Source organism: Nelumbo nucifera, chromosome 1 (genome assembly GCF_055504915.1).
Source record: "Nelumbo nucifera cultivar China Antique chromosome 1, China Antique-T2T, whole genome shotgun sequence".
In the NCBI taxonomy this organism is placed as follows: domain Eukaryota; kingdom Viridiplantae; phylum Streptophyta; class Magnoliopsida; order Proteales; family Nelumbonaceae; genus Nelumbo; species Nelumbo nucifera.
This window is the reverse complement of record NC_142649.1, coordinates 174,890,123-174,908,112: the sequence shown is the minus strand read 5'-3', so window position 1 is coordinate 174,908,112 and position 17,990 is coordinate 174,890,123. Positions and strand designations below refer to the sequence as shown.

The window sequence follows — 17,990 nt, the reverse complement described above, 5'->3', positions numbered from 1 at the left end:
TGGAGTCTCCTTCCACTCATTATTATTCAACAATAAACAGAAATATTTTTCTTTCTAAAAATCTATTAATTCTCATGCCTGGGCAATAGATAAAAAGACAATCCCACTCAATAGAAATTCTTTTTTCTAGAATAAAGATGAAATTTATTAAAACAAACGGTGATAAGAAATTACCAAGAAAACCTAGATACTGAACCAGCCTAGCTGACAAAAAATTACAAGGTCGATGTCGTACTGTAATATCATTCATATTGCCACATCTTACTAATATGTGTATTAATACATTCTATTTGTTTTAAAATTTTACTATTGAAATTTATAAGATCAAACAGTTTTGAGAAAAAGAAAGAAAAGACCCATAAAGAGAGTTTTTTTTTCTATTCTCTCTCTCTTACATTAGATAAAACAGCAGCTCCAGCCTTGTTCTTTTTCTCTTCTACTTACCATCTTGAATTTTTATCATATAAAGTTACAGCCTTCTTTAGTTGCTAATTGATATGAAATTACTCTATCAAATATTTATTATATTAGTATTATTTTTGAAAATATGAAAACTAATATAGTAGACTAAGATGGTTTGGTAACATGCATAGAAGACCTTTGACAGCATCCATAAGAAGAAGTGATCTGTTGCAGGTTGAAGGGAATAGAAGGGGCATGGTTAGACCAAAATGGGTATGGATTGAATTGGTAAGAACTGATTTAAGCGCCAATAATTTAACAATGGATATGGCATTAAACAGAATGGAATTGTGAAACAGGATTCATGTAGTCAATGCCATATAGTTGGGATAAGGCTTGGGTGATAATGATGACAATGATGTCGTTGTTATTTAAAATATTTTTTCCTTTTAGATATGATGATTTTCCACGTTTTTCAGAAGAAATTTAGGCTCCATTTGGATAAGCTTTTGCTCTTGAGCTTTGGGCTGTGGAAAACAAAATTGAGCCAAAAAGTGCTCTGAGTGTTTGGTAAGATCTGCTTTTAAAAACATTATCATCTAACCGAAAACCCTTTTAAGCCCCAAGGCATAAAGCCTATCAGTGGGAACTTCAAAAAATAAAAAATGACATCTAAACCAAATTTTGGCTACACAGGTGGAAACCTTAATACTACGAAAACTTACATCAATAAAGGGTGATATTTTGAAGGAATGATCCAGTTTTATAGAGAACCCCCCCCCCCCGGATCAGTAATAAAATTATAGTAACTTCCAAAGATAGTTTAAGCTGCACATAAAGTATCAATATACACAATAAAATTGGCCCCTACACAGAATATTCAAAGGAATCACCTCTATCATGGTGATAGCAGTCCATACAAGATTATCTGTATGCATTCCCTCTCTAGCAAGAAAATCCATGGTAGAATTCGATGGTCTCGGAAGCCAATGGAACAAGGAGTTCAATGTAGAGAACAGGGATCTCAAGATTGCATTTGAATGATTTCTTTCTTAGATGTAATGTACTCCCAATTTCATAAATTTGTGTCTCATAAAACTTATTGATGAGAACCCCATTAAGCCTTTGAAGGCTAATTCTTGCAAGGAAAAGGTCAATCAGCAAGCCCTTATTAGGTATGATAATGATTTTAGGACTAAACTGAATTGATAACCAATGTCATGCATTTGCATCTCATAAAGATGAAGGTAATATCTTGCCCTTTTGTCAGTTTTATTTGGAATTGGTTTACTTCCCTTTTTGGGTACAAGTGGTCTTCTCTTGACAGGGTGGAAGGTTTATTCAGCCCAAATGGTATCAGTGGCATGAAAAGGAGGGGTAGGATTCTATGGAGGTATACTAGAGCAGCAATACTTTGGACCGTTTGGGTGGAAAGAAATGATAGAATATTTGAAGGAAAAGAAAAATGCAAGGAAGCTTTAATTGAAACGATAACATTGAGGGTGGCACATTGGGTAAAAAGCTTGAAGCTGTTTTCAGCTTTTAAGGTCGAAGACTTTTTCAGGGTTTGGGGACTTGTTGCTGCCTCATCATCCACAAGACAACAGTTTTTTGAGGCTTGGTCTCCTCCAACAGATGGTTGGAAGAAGCAGAACTTTGATGGGAGTTGTGTGGGTAACCCAGGTCCTTTAGGCATTGGGGGGGCATTAGAGATGAAAATGGACTCATTATTGCTCTATACTCCGGTCCTGTGGAGGAGGGTGATGTGGCAAGGGCAGAGCTTCTAGCTGCAGCATATGGGGTTGAGAAGGCTAAAGAGTTGGGTATTAATAGACTGATCATCGAGGGAGACTCAAAAACTGTGATTAAACAGTTGCAGAAAGGGGAAGGGGTGACATGGAAGTTGAAGAATGATTTCCGAAGATTTAAATGGATGTCAAGGAACATGTCGATCCAGGTGGGATGGGTTAGGAGATCTGCCAACAATTTGGCAGATAGTTTAGCAAAGCAAGGGGTTCAAAAAACACATGTTTTGGGCACATTTGTAATTCTGTCCTGGGTCAGCTTACTAAAGCTGATTTCTTTCACAACTTCTTGTTGTATCCTAAAGTTTTAGTAGAAGATCAAGACTGTAATCAGTCTTGAATCCTAATAGGTTTTAGGTTTACAAAACAGAAGAAAATGAGAGAAAAGGAGAGTGAATAGAAGAGAAACAGGAGAACACAAGTGGTTGAAAGGAATGACAGATTCTTACTAATCTGCCGCCGCCACTTTCTTATTATTTATAGGTTATGTTTAGTACATAATGGAAAGGACACATCTGCCCTTAGTACTTACATAATAAATAAAGTAAATAAAAGCTGAAATAAATAACAACTGAATTAACAAACTGACTCAAACTGACACTACTATAACTGGAACAAATAACTACACATGTTGTCCTACGAACACAGTGGGGACCACTGCAATGGAGCCAATGGGGCCCACATCAGTGTTCTCTACACACCCCCTCAAGTTGGGAGTAGATATCTATCATTCCCAACTTGGATAGGTCTGTCTCTAACTTCTTCCTTGGTACAGCCTTGGTAAGGATATCCGTGAGTTGCATATTAGATGTGATGTACGGAAGACACACTTCTTGTGATGTGACCCTTTCTCGCACAAAATGTCGATCAACTTCGATATGTTTAGTTCTGTCATGCTGCACTGGGTTGTGGGCTATATTAATAACTGCCTGATTATCACAATACAGCATTAAGGGTTTTTCATAGTCAATACCCAACTCTTCAAGTAGTGACCTCAGCCACAAGATTTCAGCCACTCCATTAACCATTGATCTGTATTCCGCTTCAACATTGGAGCGGGAAACAACACTCTGCTTCTTACTCCTCCAAGAGACAAGGTTACCTCCCACAAGGGCACAATATCCAGAGGTAGACCTTCTGTCATCAACAGCATTAAGGGCTTTTCATAGTCAATACCCAACTCTTCAAGTAGTGACCTCAGCCACAAGATTTCAGCCACTCCATTAGCCATTGATCTGTATTCCACTTCAGCATTGGAGCGGGAAACAATACTCTGCTTCTTACTCCTCCAAGAGACAAGGTTACCTCCCACAAGGGCACAATATCCAGAGGTAGACCTTCTGTCATCAACACTCCTAGCCCAATCGGCATCTGTATAGACTTCCACCCTCATGTGATTATTATTCTTGAGCAGTATACCTCTACCCGGGCATCTCTTCAAGTATGCTAATATTCTCTCTGCCGCAAGAAGATGAGAAGTTCTAGGGGAGTGCATGTACTGGCTAACAACACTAACTGCATAGCTGATATCCGGCCGAGTGAGGCAGAGATATAGGAGCTTTCCAACCAACCGTTGGAACATAACTTTGCCTTCAAGAGGCTCCCCGCCCTCTGCACTAATCTTGTGATTTTGTTCGATGGGTGTATCAGCCGGCTTAACACCCAACTTTCCAGTTTCCGCCAACAGATCTAGAACATATTTTCTCTGAGAGATAAAAATCCCCTGCTTGGATCTAGCAACCTCAATACCCAAAAAGTACCGTAGTGCACCAAGATTTTTCACCTCAAACTCTTGATGAAGGAGCTGTTTGAGGGACTCAATCTCATGACTGTCATTTCCTGTCACCACAATATCATCAACATATACTGCAAGTAGTGTCAGAGAGGACTTCACCCTTTTGATGAATAGTGTATGATCTGACTAGGCCTGTACATAACCAAACTTTCCAAGGGCTAATCTGAACCTATCAAACCAAGCTCTAGGTGACTGCTTCAAACCATACAATGCCTTGTTCAGTCGGCAAACCTTCTTACATGTCTCTGTATCATAGAATCCAGGAGGCAACTGCATGTAAACCTCTTCCTGTAAGTCTCCATTCAGAAAGGCATTTTTAACATCCATCTGAAACAGGGGCCAAGAATGATTTGCTGCAAGGGATAACAGAACTCGGATGGTGGTCATCTTGGCTACGGGGGCAAAGGTCTCCAAGTAGTCTATACCATAAGTCTGAGTGAACCCCTTTGCAACCAGTCGGGCTTTGTACCTTTCAATAGAGCCATCAGCATTATGCTTCACAATGAACACCCATCTGCATCCCACCGGCTTTGTACCTGGTGGTGCAATGTCGTTTCCCTTTGCGAATGGCAATAGGGAGATCAAGGTCATCCACAAGAGGGGAAGTGGCAACAGTAAGAGGTATCTCAGTAGGCTCTGGATCTGGAGCCGCAGAAGGAACTGGAGCTGGCCGGGACTGCCGATGACTAGGATCAACCTGCCTGCATCGCCTGTGATAGACTCTCAACTCCGGCTCCCTCTGACCACCCTCACCACTACAGCCTTCATTATCTAGTGGAATAGGTAAAGGAACAGCCCCACTTCTACCAGCCCCACTTCCACTCTCACTGCTCTCCCCCTGAGGAGAAACCCTAGGATAATAGGGTGTCTCCTCAAAGAAGGTGACATCCATGGAGACAAACCGTTTCCCTAAAACCGGATCATAGCAGCAATAACCCTTTTGAGTTTGTGCATAACCAAGGAAAATGCATTTGGAGGCCTTAGGTTCAAACTTAGAATGATGAGGCCCGAGAAGCTGAACAAAACAGGTACAACCAAAGGTTTTAAGGGGAACAATGAACAACTCCTCGTCTGGGTATAGAAGGGAAAAGGGGGTTCTCATATCAAAAACCCGGGAAGGAACTCGATTAATGAGATAAACTGCCGTGAGGATAGCATCACCCCATAAGCGAATAGGTACATTGGAGGTAAACATAATGCTTCTAGCCACCTCCAAGATATGCCTATTCTTCCTTTCGGCAACACCGTTCTACTGTGGTGTATAAGGGCAAGTGCTCTAGTGAATAACTCATGGCTAAGAAGGTAGGAGGTCAATGGCTGAGCAAAGCATTCATTTGCATTATCAGATCTAAGGACTTTGATTTTGGTCCCAAACTGAGTGAGAACCATCTGATGGAAGTTTTGGGTCAGAGCAGGAACCTCATCCCGAGAACGCATAAGATAGACCCAAGAAAAACGGGTATGGTCATCAACAAACAGTAGAAAATATATGTACCCACCCATAGAAGAGATATGATATGGCCCCCAAACATCAGTATGCACAATATCAAAAGAGGAATTACTCATTTTATTACTTAAAGAATAAGAGGTTTTACAATGTTTGGCAAACTCACACCTCAACTTTGATAACTCAACAGACTCAAATAAAGCAGGAAACAAACTCTTCAAAGACTTAAAAGACAAATGATCTAATCGGTTATGCTTTGGCATAACCGAACTCACAGACTGGGAAACAAAAGACTTCTTATCCACTGACTCCTCCTGACGAGAACTCTCTCCAAGAAGATAGATCCCGTTCGTCTCACGGCCAGTCCCAATCACCCTCCTCGTCTCCAAATCTTGAAAAACACATCGGTCAGGGAAAAAGGTTACTGAACAGTTCATGTGTTTGGTAATACTACTAACTGAAAGCAGGTTAGTATCAAGCTTAGGAACATGCAAGACAGAAGATAAAGAGATAGTATCCGATAGCTTGATGTCCCCCTTGCCCGAAATGGAAACAAGAGAGCCAACAGCAATGGATACTCTATCTCGGCCAGAGGACAAGTGATAAGAAGTGAACAAAGATGGCAAGCTAGTCATATGGTCAGATGCACCTGAATCTATTACCCAGCAGTGATCAGTATTACCTGGAGCTGAAGCATGGTAAGCTAAGGCTCGAGTACCTGAATGTGCAAATGCAGATGTGGCAGGAGCTGATGGTGACTGAGATGGCTGAGATGAACTCTCAACTTCCTTTTCCAACTGTATGAGGGCAGCCCGAACAGCAGCTAAAGTCTCTAGGGATGTGCCTGATGAGGATGTTGAATCAGTGTTCATGGCCACATGAGCATTACCCTTCTTATTTCTTAGTTTTGCTGGGACCAAGTGAGGATGTAGCTTCCAACAAGTATCTTTTGTGTGCTTGGGTTTCTTGCAATGTTCACATACCAGATCCCGTTTATCTTCCTTCTTCCGGTCCCTTTCTGAGTCACCCCCTGGCTTAGGTTTAATAGCTGTCAAGGCTGGGAAAGAAGGCTGAGGCTGCATCATGACTTTCCTCCTAGTCTCTTCACTATGCACCAGGGAGTATGCTTGAGAAAGGGTCACACTATCTCTTATCAATATCTGTTGTCGCACAATGTCATATTCTGAATTCAAACCAGCCAGAAACTCAAATACCCTATTCGTCTCGACTTGCTTTCTGTGAATCTGTGCATCTTTGGGACTCTCCCACTCAAGGGTCTCTAGATGGTCAATCTCATGCCACAAGGATTTCAAGGTAGAGAAGTAGACAGAAACTGGCTTCTCTCCTTGTTTAAGGTTGTTCACCTCACACTTCAGTTCATAGGCTCTGGCAACATTAAGGGGTTGGGAATAGGTTTCTTTCACAACATCCCATATCTCTTTGGCTGTCTTTGCCCACAAGTAATTTCGGCTTATATGTGGCTGCATAGAATTACATAGCCACGCCATAACCAAATAATTCTCTTGAACCCACTTGGTGTATGTTGGGTCCTCCTTGGAAGGTTCTTTCACATCTCCCAAGAGGTAACCCAGTTTTCCCCTTCCTCCAATAGCCATCATGGCTGATTGAGCCCACTCCAAATAATTTGACCCATCAAATCTCATAGTTGTAATCTGAAACCCGGTTTCAGATACACTACCATAACTGTGGTTTCCAAAACTACTTTCTCCCTGACCCTTAAACTCCATCTTTGATCAAGATTCAGTGGCTACAAACTGTTAGAGTCACTATACCAGAAAACAGAGTCAAACAAGCAGGTCTGAAAACTGATCCGAAACCAACACAAATCTGATCTGATCTGAAATCTGATCTGAAACCAACCCAAATCAGATCTGAAATCAATCGCCTATCACAGTATAGGCAAGGAATCAACTCAAATCTGATCTGAAATCAATCGGCATGCACAGTACCAGGCAGCCTGTCAATCTGAGATGCTATTTTCTAAAATCACTACTGTGGGGCCCACTGCTGCGAGAGCAAAATTAGGGTTTCAACTATGGGTCTGAAATAAGTGCTCAGCTGCACTCTCCAAGCAATCCGCACAAGTGGGACTTGTCGTAGGGCAATATGAAACCCTAAAAACTAATCACCTCTGAGAGGGAAGGGGTTCGGCCCAACAGTCAAACCCTAGAAACAGACTTAAACACAGTTCGTCAAGTCAAACCCTAGAAACAAACTTGAACACAGTTCGGCCCCTACTTCTAGATAGGTCCAACCTATCTCGACTGATTGCAGTCTCTGAAACTCAATAAAAAAAAACTTACTTATGTACCTCGGTTTACTGTCTTCTAGGGTTACCTGAACCCTAACCTTCGCTGCTTCTTCCTGATTACCAACTCTCTGCAAGCTGCGGCAAGTCTTCAACTGCTGTGAACCTCTCCTGGAAATCTCCAAGATTCAGCCACCGAATACTTCTTCAAAGCTTCCAAGCCTAGCTAGTCCTCATGTGGTCAGCTGGACTAGACACACATGAGAAGCCCTAGATAGGCTCTAATACCAAGTAGAAGATCAAGACTGTAATCAGTCTTGAATCCTAATAGGTTTTAGGTTTACAAAACAGAAGAAAAGGAGAGAAAAGGAGAGAGAATAGAAGAGAAACAGGAGAACACAAGTGGTTGAAAGGAATGACAGATTCTTACTAATCTGCCGCCGCCACTTTCTTATTATTTATAGGTTATGTTTAGTACATAATGGAAAGGACACATCTGCCCTTAGTACTTACATAATAAATAAAGTAAATAAAAGCTGAAATAAATAACAACTGAATTAACAAACTGACTCAAACTGACACTACTATAACTGGAACAAATAACTACACATGCTGTCCTACGAACACAGTGGGGACCACTGCAGTGGAGCCAGTGGGGCCCACATCAGTGTTCTCTACAGTTTTATAATTAATGAAATTTTTTCAAAGTTATTGATAAAAAAAAAAAGATTAAAGATGAAGGTCAAGAGCAAAAGAATCGATCAAAAAAAAAGTTTAACAGAAAAAGATACACAGGAATTGTATGCAGGTGTTAGCTCAGAACCTACTTTCAAAAGTTTTTTTTTCCTTTTCAGTTTTTCCATCAAATGATTTTTTTATTATCAAAAATCAGTTGAACCGGTGAAGATGGTGTCAGGAACAAGCTGCTCTGGAAATCCAAATTGATGTCATATACGGGTCAGCTTGAACTAGTGAAGACAATGCTATACAGCTTTCATGTTATTGTTAATACCACATAAACTAAAGATTATCTTGAGATTTCCTATTCTTGGGACTGACCTGGACAGAGAATTTCATGCAATCTGTTGGTGAAGTCTGTTTTGCTATTACATGAATGTGGACTTTTCCTCATTCTTTAAAGGACTGGAATGCTGCTGATTTCTTTTATTGATTGTTAAACTAGAATGCATTAAACAGAATGGAATGGTGACAGGATTCATGTAGCCAACCCCATATAGTTGGTAAGGCTTAGATAACGATGATGATAATTGTTAAACTGGAATGCTGCTGAATTTGTAAAGTTGCTTTGCAAAATTGCTTCTAAGGACTGATTTTGTGCAAAGTGGGTGTCCTGTATGTGCCTAAAGTACAAAATATGGCAGAATACAAAATTAAGGGCCATATGCATGAGAATGATGGAGTATTGTCAATATTCCTGACAAAGTATTGATTGATGTTCTAGAAATTTGTGTTTAAACCATGGTCCCAAAATTAAGGGCCATATGCATGAGAATGATGTAGTCAAGATTCCTGACAAAGTTTTGATTGATGTTCTACAAATATGTGTTCAAACCATGGTCCCAAAATGGATCAGCTTTCTCCAATTATGGAAATCAGCTGCAAATAGTTGAAATGAATTGAACTGTGAATTGATCTAATGATGAAAAGGAGAAATCAGATCAGATATTTCATCCTAAATGATTTGAGTGGAACTGACGAACCTTCCATCTGCAACCTTTATATGCACAGATGACATTTGGGAGAAGCTCATAAAGGTAAGATTAACCATTTAAGAGGGAATGAAGATTGTGTTGCAAAGAGTCACTTTAAACTGGAAGAATATCCAAAATCGGACAGAAAGTGATGGGATAATCTGTGTGATTTGTTGGCAGGATACCTAGGAACATTTTCTGCTGTTCTCTAACTACAGGAGGTTCTTGTATCAAGCAAAACACTATAGGAATGAGAATTGTAGACCATGGAAAAATGTGCTTTGATCTGTTACCATGAAGATATTTGAATGTTACTTTGATAAGTATGAAGATATATGAATGTATGCATGGGTATGAAACATGAAATATGAATGTAATCTAAGTGCAAATTCTCTAGGAAAATTTGGAAGAAGGCCCCATTAATACTAAATATAAGCATCAGCAATTAGAAAACTAGAGTTGCCTGGGTTGCTATTAGGTTTTGATGGAAATTAAAGTCCAAAATAGTGATGTCACGGTGGCAGTGTTACATGAGCGCTTCAATCTTCAAAAGGGTTTTATGCCCATGTTATGCACTTCAATTTTCAGTGTAGAGCTTACAAGTACCATTTATCAAAAAAAAAAAAAAAACAGTATTGAGCGCTTCAAATGGATTTTATGCCCATTTTTATGAGCTTCAATTTTCAGTGTAGAGCTTACAAACACCATTTATCAAAAAAACAAAAAAAAATAAAAATCAGTATTGAGTGGACTGATATGGACTGTGGGATTGAACATATGGCCAGCCAGTGAGTCCTCTATCTGATGGACAATCTCGATTGACCACAAGATCCCACCACATGGTAGTAGAAATAGGGTTGGTAGTATGGGGATGTTCACTATTTGACCCAATTAGTGAACTTTTTTCATATGTATGTACATATATTAGGGATGATCATTTATGACACAGCCCAGCCTGCTCGACCCGCAAATTTCCAGGCCCCCACAGAATGCAAGCCAAGTCCAGGCCCAGGCCAAGCAAGCTCTAGGCCCAACCCAGAAATAATATATATATATATATATATATATATATATATATATACACACACACACACACACACAATAAATTTATAAATATATTTTCTATAATTTTGATTATAAAGTTAAATTAGAACTTTAACTTTTTTAAAAATATAGATATTGTTGATTCATATGGGCCATCCTAGATGTCCAGCCTAGCCCGGCCCAGGACTGGGCCTGGGCATGTATTATCAAGCCCAGGATGCTGTTTGGACCCAAATAGGCCTCAAGGCCATTAACACCCTAGAAAAAACTAGGGGTAAGCAAGAAAAACCGAATCAAACCGGGAAACCGAACTGAAATTTTCGTTAACCAAACTGATCAGTTCGGTATTTTTAAAAAGCCAAAGGTACCGGTTCAGTTTCGATTAACCAATATAGAAAACTGGTGGTTAACCAAATTAACCGGTATACATATAATTCTAAATATTTTAGGTATATATATATATATATATTTTATATTTTCTATATATTATAACTTAATAAATGTGCATTATATATAAATATATATTTATAATATATAATATATTATTTATTATTTATTATTTCAAATATAATGTTATATATATTTCTGATTTTTTATTATATCTTTATATATTTTTTATAATATATTGTAAATCTAAAAAACCGACAAACTGAACCCAGTTAACCGATCGGCTTCAGTTCGGTTTTGATTCCCAGTTTTCCAGAAACCGGTGATACAAGTTCGATTCCAAAAATAAGCCCATGGTTCGGTTAATCATAGTTGTCAAGGCGACGCCTAGGCGACAAGGTGCCCTTTGAGGCTTGCCTCGCCTAATCGCCAAGCAGTTTTGTACCATGTATTGTAAAATACTTTTTTATTCTTTATATACTAATTTGTTTTTATTATTTTCTTATTTGTTAGGATTTAATCAATACAAACACTGCTAAATGCTGTATTGAACCCTCAAAGACTTTAAAACCTGAACCAATAAGTAAGGAAGAACTTAAAAAAATCCATGCTTTCTATATAAAAAAAAAAAAATCCATCGCCTAGGCGACTAGGTGACAAGGTGCCCCCCTGATGCCCAGCCTCGCCTTGGCACCTTGAAAACTATGCCGTGAGCATCCCTCCAGCCTGGCCCATAATCATCCCTAATATATATACATGCATATCAATATTTTATTTAGCAACTATCTATTTTCTTTCCAAAAAATAAAATAAAACAAAATAAATGGGGCAGAGTATGTCTTGGGTGGTGAATTGGTTTATTTCCCCCAATCTCCCAATCTCTGAATGGTAATTTACTAGACTTGCATAGGATGATGAGATCCAATTGACATTTGCAGACACTAAATCATGCTTTAGCTTAATATATGTCCAAGAGAGTTCAGTTGCCTCCACCAGTGCATTTCTTGTCAAAGTAGAACAGAAATAATCTCTAGAATTCTCCTTTGAATGTGTTTGTATGTTTCTTTATGAAAGGATTTGCCAAATCCATATGAATTCTATCTGTCTCTCCCAGAATTCCTGGATAGCCAAGCCAACCATTGGGCAATGGCCCTCCTATTTCAGTGGCACTCACCCAATTAATATCTAACACTGTAAACTGTATCTACCATACAAATGTTAAATGGTAGATCCCTTCTTCTCATTGCTAAAATGGAGTTTAAAAGAAATTCTGATATTGTATATATTTTGTTTTTTTTGATAAATAAGGTATATTTCATTACTCAAAAGAAGAGACTAAGGAGAGATTCCCTCAAAAGATAACAAAAACATAACCACCAAGAAGGAGCAGGTTCTATATCCAAACATGGGGTAAATTCTTTTTTTTTTTATGTCTTTTGAAGGATTACACAATGGGGGGTAGCCCATCCCCCAACCCATAATCCCCCCCCCCAACACAGGTGCAGGCGGGATTCAACCCAAGTCTCCGCTATGACCAGCAGGAGACCTTACCAACCTGCTGGTTGGCACCTTGCACCAAACATGGGGTAAATTCTTTCCACTAGAGACATCATACAACCATGACAGACAGTGCTAAACCCTTATTACCAGTTACATCAATATCTTTTCAAGCAGCATTTGTCCTGACAGAGCTTATACAACAGATCCACCTATGGTAGGAAGGAATTTCTGTCCCACTCACAGAAGAAGAGGAGGAAAAATGACAACCCAAAACCCCAACACATATGTGATGCCAATGCATTAGTTCAAAAATTGAAGGATTATCAGCAATTCCAAATTCTTTTCCTTCTTGATCTATGTTATTTTTGCTAGGTTCTGCTACAACATCCTCTGAGCAATTTGTCTGCAATGGTGATGCACAGAGGCTTGGGTTTCCTATAACAGCTACTCTCTCTAAGTGTAGAAAATTGCTGCCATGGGTACCAAGAATGATGGTATTTAAAGGCTCATTATTGTTTCAGATTCTCAAGAAGTGATTCCTAGCATTATGTAGCCCAACAAGAACCTTCAGAAAGCTGAAGTGATTGACATACAGAGTGACTGAGAACTTCAAAGATTTGAGAGGTAAGAAATTAGATAACTTAGGACAGAAAGTAATCTTGTTTCATGTCATCTTTTTGTAATAGAAAAAAAAATGATATTTTTCTTATGAATTGCTCAATTGCCTAGTCTTCTGTGTATTATTGAAGAGGGTGCAAATATCGGCTCTTGTGGTAACTACCTTTTTAAGTTGATCAGGCCTGCCTTAAATCTTAAAAAAGAGAAAGGATAAGAGGGAGGGCTAGAGAATGGAACAGAAAAAAAAGAAACTAATCAACCAAAGAAAAAACACATTACACCTTCATAATGCATTACTTTCCATCCAAACCTTCCCCCATTCTATACATAGAGAACAGGAAAAGGGTGATATTATATTACAAACCTTCCCCCATTCTTGAATTAAGTTCAATTGCCAACATAATTTCCAAAAGCATGCATCAATAATATACAAAGGAATGTTTTGAAATCCACCACTAAATCCTAAAGAGTATTGGCAGACTTCAATATCCCCAGCATGACAATCTACACCGGTATGTAATGACAGTAACTAGAACGTTCTTAATTCTCAGTGTTAGTTTGGTTGGCACATAGTAATCCCAATCTTCAATTAAATCCAAAAATCCAGTAACAAAGAACTCGCAAAAAAATGTAAAAATAATTGGAAAAAAAAAACTCAAAATGAAAAGTAAAACCAATTCTAACACCACAGACAATGAGACAAGAAAGTAACAGAATTTGATTATCAAGTATTGTGAAATTAATGGAGGATTTTCATACCCCTAAAAGCGCTTTGAGGTTTGCAGCAGGATTCTTTCCCGTACTCTTCTCATATCCAAGAAAGGCGAGGATGAAGAAGGTCGTATATGTGACACCGTCAAACAAACCATATGCCAGAACAGCAGCAAGTCCTAGCTTTGCAAGCTTTGAACTCATTTCTGCCGTATCTCTCTGGTTGTACAAGCAGTTAATCAGAAAAGTTAACATGAACCTTCACTACTTCTTTCCTTGCTGCGATCTAGTTATTAGAACCACAAAACTGGAGGAAAGGAAAAGAAGAAGAAAAGGGTACCCTTGTGAAACACAAACCAGGAGGAAAAACTCACCTTCCACTTTGCCCAGAAACCCTTGTTTTGCTGACTCCATCGAATAGAGTAAACAGAAATAAACATTAAGAAGAAAAATTAAAGAAGAACAATCAGGAACATTAAGAAGCTCAAAAGTTAAAAGAAAATTGGCGGGAAATGAAACAAACCTCGTCGTACTGGTTATCCTCCGGACGGTTTTCACCTGGTGACGCTGCCTCACTAGCAGAACAGTTAAGAGAAGCCGCACGGCGGTTAGAGATTAGGGATTTCCTGTAACCTGTCGGACGAAATGTAGATGATTTGCAGACAAAATGGTTTTCTGGCCAAATAACAGTGAAACGGCAAGAAATACTACTATCTCTATGGAGGGTGATGAAGCTATTGTTATTGGCGACACAAGGAAATAGTGGGGTTCGAGTCCACGGGACGACAGAAGCGGCGACGATCGACATTGTCGCCGGGACGGATGGCCGTCTGTGTCTTTTCTTCAGAAACAGAAGAGTGAGGATTGCCTATCTTCTGCTGCATTTCCATGTCTCATGTCTGGCATCCTCGGTGGACAACGGACAGGTGATGACACCATAAACATAATTAATTAATAAATTTTGGGAAAGTGTCTAATATTTCTCTTAAACATACCATTAACTTTTCAAAATGTCTAAAATTCACCATTTCACTAACTTCTTATTTTTCAAAATTCACCTTTCATAAAATGTTTAAAACTCACCATGTCAATCTATATATATTAAAATTGGTCCTGCCATGTCACCAGCCCTCTTTTTGCTTCAAACCCCTTTTTTTAATTTTTTTAATTTTTTTTTAATTTCACATAATTACCCATTAAACCAATAAGAAAATCACGTATATTTAATTATTTCTAACAACTATAAGGAAAGAAGGATTTTCTTTTCTAATGTTTAGTCAAGTGACAGCACTTTCCCCCACTTCTTCCTAAATTGTCTCTAATTTCTATTTATCTACTAAATTATCTCTAACTCCAAATTATCTCTTAAATTATCTCTAATTTAGTAGAGAGATTCTCTCCTAAACTACCTCTAATTCCTATTTATCCTCTCCCCCACTTTTTATTTATATTTATCTAAATAAAGTTTCAATTAAAAAAATCAGAACTATTTAAATGTTATAACAAAATTGTATACTAAATTTAAAATATTTATTCAAAACACTAGAAAATTAATAGATTTAATAATATTCATATTTAATATCACATAATAACATTAAAATAAATAAAAGTAAATAATGAAAATTTTTAAACATTTTACATATTATTTAAATATTTCAATAACAAAATATTTAACATGACAAAATTTTAAATAGTTAAAATAAGAAATTATGTAATAAATTTACAAAAAATCTTAAAAGTACAAAAATAATTATAATAGAATTCATAATATTCATATTAATAATACTTTAATATTTTACAAAATTAATAACGAATTATGGAATAATAGTACAATTATAATTTTATGGATTATTAAATTAATAATTAATTAATATTTTAAGAATTTAAATAACAATATTATTTCAATAACTAAATAATATTGTAAATAAATAATTTCACTTATATCAATTAATAATTACAAAAATAACTATCAACAAAATTATATTTATTAGTAATAATTTTACAATAATATATTTATATATACTATATTTAATATTTATTTTATTTTCAATAATTATTTATTGTTTTTATAAATATGCTTTCAATAATTATTTATAAATCTATTTTTTTGTTGTTTAATAGAAAATTATCAATAATTATTGGAGATTAAACAACTATTATTTAACTTTTGAAATTTAACTTATCGTATTTATTGTACATTTGTTATAAATTTATTTTTAGTAATTATATATTTTTTATAATTTATAGATCAATACTTATTAGAGATTAAACTATTATTTAAGAGTACACTATTTATTGACTAATTTAGTATTTATTATATTTTTGTAATTATTGTATTTTTATTATATATCTATTATATTTTCAATGATTGTGTACGTTTGCTATAAATTTTTAATAATTATTGGAGATTAAACTATTGTTATTTATTAGAGATTAAACTATAAATTTAGTTGAAATTAGGAGTGTTCAATGACTGATTCAGTTCATTTGTAGGCTATTTCACCAACCAAATCAATCTGATCAAGTCCGCAGTTTGTCACTCGAAACCAATTGACCATTACCAAAAACCCACCAACTCGGGTTAACAAAGCACGAGTCCTCGTCACCATGCATCTCCTTGCTCCATTTTCCCCACCCTACATTCTCTTTGACTTTCTCTCATCTCCCCTTCCCACCACACCCATTAAGCCATGTCACCCAACTATCTAAAAATATTCCTATAATCTCTCTCCTAAGGTATCTCATTTAAACCAATAGGAAAGTATCATGTTGTCCCACTCTCTAATTAATCAATTCCTAAAATGCATCCCTCCCAATCTATATCCACTCTCTCTCATTTAAAATATTCATATTAATATTTAATCTCACCCATATTCATGACTATTAAATAGTGTTATTAACAAAAGTTAATAAATACGGTTAATAAATTACCAAAAATTAATAAACTGTTATTAAATAACTCATTAACAACATTTTATAGAAATTGAAAATTCTTTAACTAATTTCTATAAAATTGAGAATTATATTTAATAAATATCAAAAAGTATAAAATTTTAGTTATTGTTATTATTATAATTAATAACCAAATACAAATGGGGGAACAAAATATTATAATGTTAGAAAATGAAATTATTAATTAATTTATATTAAAAAATAAAAATAAATTAGTGTAATTTTGTTAGTAAACTACCAAATAAAAAAATATATTTAATAACAATTTAAAAAAATCAATAAATCCCATAGTTATACAAATGTAATAAATTATTTAAAAATTTTCATAAAACTACATTTTCGTAAAATAACATTTTTGAAATTAAAAGATATAAAGTATTTGAAATTTTATATAAAATGCATTAAATATTTATTGAAAATTACTAGAATGTTTTGGAAATTTTAGGAAAATTTATTACATTTGATAGATTTTGGAAAACCATTGAAAAATTATGTAATTTTCATTGCAAATTATTGAAAATTAGTAAAGATAAATGACTATGGTAAATGGAAAACTATAATTTGAACAAATAATTACACAAATTATTAAGATAAATTAGTATAATATTGGAAAAAGGAAATTATTGGTTAGTTTATATTATAAATTATAAGATAAATTAGTATAATTCTGTAAGTAAAGCATTTAAAAAGAAAATAAATTATTTAATAAAATTTTAAATAAATTTGAATAAATTTTCAAAATTACACAAGTATAATAAATTTTCCAATTTTTTCATAAATTTACCATGTGGTTGATACTCAATATATCATTTTGATCATTTCTATCATCAAATTGAATATTTGGTTTGACGGGGACAGTGTTTTCAAAACTGGATCAAACCAAATGGTTAGACCAGAAAAATTGGAAACCGGACACCGTTTTACCTCAAAACCACTTGTTGTCCAAAAACCGTTTATTTGGTTAGCCAACCGCTAACCTGGGCAATCGAACCGTCAACCTGGACAATAGTTTTTGGCCTTTTTTGTGTTTTTTCTATTTTTTTTTTTTGTCAAAGTGGGTCATCTGTTCAGACCGAACATTCAAATCGTTCGACCCCAAAAACAGTTCCTTATCCGGCCCAATTTTAAAAACCTTGGATGGGGAGTGGGTGCCTTGCCTTGAGCTTGGCTTGGTATGTGACATGGCCTGGCCCAAGGCCCGGCCCATGGACCAGCCCAACCCACAGCACGGCACGGGCCCGTACGGGCTCGAGCCGTGGGCCGTGCCGAACTGACCCCCCAATTATCCTAGAGGAGGGAGGCACAGCTCGGGATGCCTTGTGGACTAGCACGTCACGACTCGCACTTT

At 36.4% G+C, this 17,990-nt stretch overlaps 1 protein-coding gene across 8 annotated transcripts in view; it reads right to left on the bottom strand.

Annotated features, from left to right (window-relative positions):
- LOC104596337 (uncharacterized) overlaps positions 1–14,625 on the bottom strand; it is a 35,128-nt gene extending 20,503 nt beyond the window's left edge. For 3 of the 8 annotated variants that reach the window (XM_088895334.1, XM_010257428.3, XM_010257426.3), the window contains exons 1-3: positions 14,214–14,622; positions 14,065–14,094; positions 13,739–13,909 (exon numbers count right to left, since the gene is read on the bottom strand). In XM_088895334.1, the coding sequence (XP_088751460.1) occupies positions 13,739–13,909; positions 14,065–14,094; positions 14,214–14,498 (486 nt within the window). In that variant the 5' untranslated portion in view covers positions 14,499–14,622. Of the gene's footprint in view, positions 1–13,738; positions 13,910–14,064; positions 14,095–14,213 lie in introns of all 8 variants that reach the window. The other 5 variants (XM_088895332.1, XM_088895333.1, XM_010257425.3 and 2 more) reach the window with 3 other exon arrangements.
- Positions 14,626–17,990: the final 3,365 nt, after the last annotated feature.